Source organism: Zea mays, chromosome 6 (genome assembly GCF_902167145.1).
Source record: "Zea mays cultivar B73 chromosome 6, Zm-B73-REFERENCE-NAM-5.0, whole genome shotgun sequence".
Lineage (NCBI taxonomy): Eukaryota > Viridiplantae > Streptophyta > Magnoliopsida > Poales > Poaceae > Zea > Zea mays.
Genome location: NC_050101.1, coordinates 96421866 through 96428491, shown reverse-complemented (window position 1 = coordinate 96428491; position 6626 = coordinate 96421866). Strand labels below are relative to the sequence as shown.

At 42.3% G+C, this 6626-nt stretch overlaps 1 protein-coding gene across 1 annotated transcript; it reads right to left on the bottom strand.

Annotated features, from left to right (window-relative positions):
• Positions 1-567: 567 nt before the first annotated feature.
• Positions 568-4236, bottom strand: LOC542348 (translational initiation factor eIF-4A). The gene is made up of 5 exons (NM_001111926.2): positions 4070-4236; positions 2895-2967; positions 2677-2783; positions 2158-2588; positions 568-1607 (listed from the first exon to the last, which is right to left on the bottom strand). The coding sequence occupies exons 2-5, from the start codon at positions 2963-2965 to the stop codon at positions 972-974; spliced, it is 1245 nt and encodes a 414-aa protein (NP_001105396.2). The 5' UTR covers positions 2966-2967; positions 4070-4236; the 3' UTR covers positions 568-971.
• Between the last annotated feature and the right edge of the window lie 2390 nt (positions 4237-6626).

Genomic DNA, 6626 nt, shown 5'->3' with positions numbered 1-6626 from the left:
AGAGACACACCCCTTGAGAATAACCCCTATCATAGGTATATAAGCATGTCTTCCCTGCAATAAAGTGAATACAACTGTCATTTATCATTATCTCGAATATCGTTTTTCACTGCGACCTTTATTTATCATTATCTCGAATATCGTTTTTCACTGCGCTCTAACAAAGGCAAAGGGAAGTGATCCTTCCCAACGGCCTTGTTAACTTTCTGATAATACCTACAGGACAAAAGGCCTCAATACCTCTTTTTTTACAACATGCAAATGAGGATTAAGCACAAACTCAACAACAGGATCCTTCCTTATTTGTCGTGGTTTAGTGCAAAAATAAACTAGCAGACCACAAATGTTTGAGAACGAAGGTAGTATGTATTATCAGATCCAAGAAGCTCATCTCAAATGCCAACAAACTCACCTCAAATGCTCAGGAAGGGGTTTCAGATAGTATAACGACTTCAAAATACATTACCAGTCAATAAGCACCTTGCATCACCAGGTGACAAGCTCAACAGAGTAAACAGGTTTTACTCAAAACAGCTAGGATCGGTGTATCAGCGACAAGCTCGACAGAGTAAACAGGTTTTACTCAGGATAGCAAAGACCAGTGGTGCAGACATGGCACGATACATCTGGTTGCAGCAGAATAAGAGTCAAGGATGACACAAATAAATACCACCATTCGGTCATACATAGTTTTAAACAAAATACTAATAAAGAGAAAGACTCAGCGCCAGCAGCGTCTTCCTCTTCATACTAATGAACCCCCACAGCAGCACATTACCACAAGGCCTAGGCAGCTACAAAAATTCCAAAACATGGCATAAAGGAGAAAAAATCACAAATTGTCCATGACCACGACTTCAACATAGAAACCCCACCGTCCTTATCACCCCCTCTCCCACGGTATTTCGACAAAACCAAGCCTTACCAGGTTCCTCACCACCCTTTTTTGTTTTGTTTTTTCTTGAAATTGATCACAGAAGGTCAGCAACATTGGCAGGCAGCTCCTCAATCAACACGTTGTAGAACTTCTGAATGTCAAACAGCATACGTTCGTCGTCGCGGGTCACAAAGTTGATGGCAACACCCTTCCTACCAAAACGACCACTACGACCAATACGATGCAGGTAGTTCTCTGGCTGGGTGGGAAGATCATAGTTGATGACCAGGGACACCTGCTGAACATCAATACCACGAGCAAGCAGGTCAGTGGTGATGAGCACACGGGAGGAGCCAGACCGGAACTCCCTCATGATGATGTCTCTAGTGTTCTGGTCCATGTCACCATGAGTGGCAGAAACGGTGTGGTCCCTGCTCCTCATCTTGTCAGTGAGCCAGTCCACCTTGCGGCGGGTGTTGACAAAGATGACACTCTGGGTAATGGCCAGGGTCTCATACAGGTCACACAGTGTGTCCAGCTTCCAGTCTTCCTTGTCCACATTCACATAGAACTGCTTGATACCCTCAAGGGTCAGCTCATCTCTCTTCACAAGAATTCTCACTGGTTTGTTCATGAACTTGCGGGTAATCTCAAGGGCCTCAGGTGGCATGGTAGCAGAGAAGACTCCAACCTGAATCTTGGATGGCAGAAGCTGGAAGATGTCATAAATCTGCATTCCACCAAAGAAATAAGTCAGCAGGCATAAATGAATCAGAGTACCATAAACAGATAGCGCGTTGTAGCAACTCCAAGAGACTGGATATATGGTTTTGTAAAGGTAAATTTAACTAATATTAGAAGAAAAGTGTATCCAATAGACTCTGTAAACGACTCTTCAAATTTAGTAGCTCTCTATCCCTTTACATTCACCCTCCATTTTTTGGATAGCCTACTTCACTCTTTATTCAGTTCGTAGGTTTACCGAGTCTGTTGGATTAGCCTACACTTGTTCTCTAAAATCTTTTTTAGAGAGTAGCTAAATCAGTAAATTTGGTTAGTCTTTTTAGCTAATCTCTTGGAGTTGCTCTTATAAGAATAATTTTCAGATTTCTGTGACAGAACATAGAATTATAAGAAAATGTTAGCTAAACACGAAGAAACTAACCAATGAAATCAAACATGGCAAATCAATTTAAACTTAATCTCTGCACTTTACTAGCAAAGAATACAGGTACCATGATCAAGCATAGAGAGAATAGAAATAAAATAGAAGTGTTTACCTGATCCTTGAAACCACGAGAAAGCATTTCATCAGCTTCGTCAAGAACAAACATCTTGATGTTATCAGGGCGGAGGGACTGTCTACGCAGCATGTCAAACACACGACCAGGTGTACCAACAACAACATGCACACCACTGGCGAGAATCCTTTGGTCCTCACGAACAGATGTTCCTCCAACGCATGCATGGACTTTAACACCAAGGTAGTCACCAAGTGCGCGCATAACTTTCTCAATTTGCTGTGCAAGCTCACGGGTGGGAGCAAGAACCAGGGCCTGGCATTCAACCAGACCATAGTCAAGCTGCTGCAAGATCCCAGAACAGAAGGTTGCTGTCTTTCCTGTACCAGATTGTGCTTGCTGAATGACATCAAGCCCCTTGCAGAAGGGAACAATTCCTCTCTGCTGAATTGCAGATGGTTTCTCAAAACCTACACATCGAAGAATGGGTAGTACGAGGAATACCATGTAAAGAAAAACTCGCTAAAACAGAAGATAAACAGAAGACTCCCAGCCTACCATATGCATAAATGCCTCTCAGAAGATTCTCTTGAAGGCCCATGTCATCAAAACTTTCAAAAACTTCATCATATGAAGTGAAGAACTCCTCAGTCTCACCAGTGCTCCTGCATTACATGATCATATAGAGGTATAGGTTATTAGATCACTTGGCTCCAAGTCAGAAATGGTAAAACAAGCAGGTAAGTGTTTTTTTAAAAGAATGATTTATTACTTACAGCAGCTCCTGCATTTTAGAATCATAGTGCTTAGCATCAAACTGAGAACCCTCGGGTGCCATTCCTGCCATGACTGTAGCAAACAAATATGTTAAGACACAGAAGTTACAGTACTTGTGAACATTATGGCAAGCAAATACAAAGAAATTCATGAACCTAGACCAAAAAGATGTTTATGAAAGAAATGGCGACATTTTTACACTGATAACATAACTTGACTAAAAGACTACAACAAGGAAAGTGTTTTGTGTACCAATGAAATTTGTTTTAAGTATAAGAAAAACACCATGCTAGTAGACAAGTGATAAGCAAGTACCCAGTAATTCACAACAGGACTCAACAGGGAATCGGCTGTATTCTACAGTCTACACATGATGATCCATGCTCAATCATCAATACAAAATGAATGCATCAAATCATCATTCAATGTACTGTACAAATGATGATCCATGCTCCAACATTAATAGAAAATGCATGCTCAAATCATCATTCAAGTTATAGAGAATCTAAACAGAACCATACCAAGACAATTGATGTTTTACAGTCACTGATATAATGGCAAGCACCTACTAAAAATAAATGGAGCGACAGTTTTTTACAGTTCAACACAATATCGAATAATACGGAACCCTCATGTACAGCTTTTAACCTATCATGTAAGTAACAAATCCTTATGGCCATTCCATCATCGCTTTCACACAGAGTTGCCTCATCACGACATAATAATAGAATATAACCAAGCATGCAGCATCCCATAGCTCAAACAGCCTGAATCCAATAATCAAGCACAACACGCAACACTACATGACAAAATATAAAGCAAACAAGCTACAAAGAGCTGCCTAGCACAGTTCTAGGAGCGAAACTAGTAGTTTTGCAATATGAGCACAAAAAACACATTATATCTTCATACAAAATCAATCAAGTCCTACGTAAGAAATCGTGTGTAGAGCCGAAAGCCCCACATCAGACAAAGGGGGAAAGTTAGTATTTCCGCGCGCAGACCTGTCCCTCAATCCAGAACCGTCAAAATGACTACCACTCCCACCGAATCGGCACAGATCCACACGGGCAGCGCCGCCAGATGGACCGAGACCCACCGCCGCGGCAGATCGGACACCGAAAAGCAACGGAATAACAAGCGAGGCAGCAAGAGATCCGGAGGAGACGACCACCTGAAGCGTCGGAGAGGAGAGCGCGGATCGGGCCGGGAGTCAGGGGTGCTCTGTGCGCTGCGGTGAACCCGAGATCAGAGTCTCGGATTCGGCGGCGGAGGTGAAGGACGGCGCAGCGCAGGAGAGAGAAAAACGAGGGTTTGCAGTCGGCGGCGAGAGGCGGCTTTTATGTGCCTGGGTGTGGACGAATCCCGGATGCCACCACCCCGAACGGTAGGGTTTCTTTCTCGCGTGGGCCGCTCCTGGGCTATCCAGGGCCTAGGCCCGTGTTTGCCTCTCTTTTTCTGTTTATTTACATTCCTGTTTGGTGTTTTTATTTTATCTTCGGAGATCTTGTCTTTGAATGAACAGGCTGTACTCCAGCTGGTGTGATCTGATTTCCTTTCAGGAACAGGCTGTCGGAAGAGAGAGACGATTCTATTTCCTCCAGTTTGGGTGTGAACTCAAATAAATGAATAATTAACATTAGGTGCATTCACAACTAAAAAATCGGTTCGATACCCGAGGTAATTACTAGCTAGCTAAAAATTATTCGGTGACATTTAAATAAAAGAAGATAATAGATGCACTAATTTTTTACTAACCCTTTAACTAGTGGTTAACCAGTCAATCATAACTAGTTTAGACTGATTTATAGTTCCAATTGATAACTAGTCACTAGATATGTGTCCGTGCGTTGCCACGAGGCGGGAGAGCGTGGGAGCGGCGTCTAGGCTACAAATATAATTATTGTTTATTTCTAAACACTAAGTTACGTGTGGTCTGGTGGTTAGCCACAAAATTGTGGGGCAAAAAAAGAGGTGTGTGGTTCGAGTGCTCGTTCTACACTATTTTTTGCGGACGCTGGCGTGATAGCACCAGATGCCTAAATTAGGTTCTTAATAGAGTAGTATAGATATGCATCCAAACAAGCATTGGACGATGGCATATGAGCTTCACCTCTTAGAGCTACTTAGTGTGTGTTTGAGACGTCTTTTTGTTTTTGGGTGTTGTTTATGCGCTCCAAAAGTTTAAAGCTAAACTAAAGGTCTCGTTCTAACCAATGACTTTTTTCAAAGCCGTTTTTTTGTGGTAGACAATTAAAAGCACATCTAAACCATCTTTTAGTGACTTTAAGATGGAAAACCTTTTACCCGCCTGCCTCAGGTGAGTAGAAAAAAATGTTTCGTTCTTTCCCATTGCCCTCAATTGACATCCGCAACTCCTCGGTCGTCCGTGTCTCCCATAGCTACAGTCAAATCCTTCAAACGACTTTTAATTTTTTACAAATCATAGACCACATCAGTTTTTTTTCACATCCAAAACCTAAACTAAACCAAACTAACCCATACATATCCCTTCCAATAATTAAAGCAATCCTTTATGAAAGGATAAATTCATAGAGAACACTCGATCCTTACGCAGACCAAGGAGAAACAACACCCTTACACGGATGCTCCAACAAAGATTCGTAGGGAGTATTAACTCTTCAAGATATTAGGAAAAACATTGATGGTCTTCTAACCATTGCATTACTATACATATTTAATTTTGAGTAATTTACTTTTAGAATTACATTTTTATAATTGCTTGGAGACCTAAGCGAAGAAGTGGGCGAAGGTGGGAAAGGTATCAGACTTTATGCGTAGAGGAAAAGTCCAAAGAAAGTGAAAAGTCATCTAGAATGACCAGGTAGTATTTATAACTAGAGAGGCTGAAGACAGGAGAAGTCCAGAGATCATAATGAACGAGATCAAAGGCCTGAGCAGCCCTGGATGTGGAAGTGGAAAATGGAAGACGAGAATGATGACCGAGCGGACAAGGATGACAGAGGCGCTCAGAGGGTCCCCGGTTACAAGAGGTATCTGAGCGGCTGGAGGGCTAGGACATCACGTTAGGTCTAGGGTGACCGAGACGACGATGCCAAATGGCGGAAGTGGTGGTGAAAGTCGTCTAGATTGGGCTGAATAGGAGAAACTTGGAAATTATAAACTTTAGACACACACTATGCCTGGGGTTAGGGTTAGAAATAAATTCGGAGTGCGGAATATTGCTCTTGCTATGAGTTGCTCAATCAATGCGGATAACCTTGGGAGCAAACTTAAATCAATATGAGCAAGGGAACTTTAGAGAGAGGAGAGGGGAGAAACAAATCAAGTGAAGATCAATACAAATGAACACAGTGATTTGTTTCCTGAGGTTTGTTTCCAAAGAACCTAGTCCCCGTTGAGGAGGCCACAAAGGCCGGGTCTATTCCAACCCTTTCCCTCTCTCAATCGGTCACTTAGACCGGTCGAGTGCTTCTTCTCAATCTCACGGGTCACTAAGACCCCACAAGGATCACCACACAACTAGGTGTCTCTTGCTAGCTTTACAAAGCACTTAGAAGAAATAGAGTGAGGAGAAGAAACCAATCCAAGCAACAAAGAAACACAAATGACCCTCTCTCAAGTCACTAAACACTTGAGTTGATTTTGGAACTTGGAGAGGATTTGATCCTTTGATTGTGTCTTGGAGTGTATGTCTTTGCTCTAGTATTGAATGTGAAGGTCTTAAAACTTGGATGGCTTGAATGGAG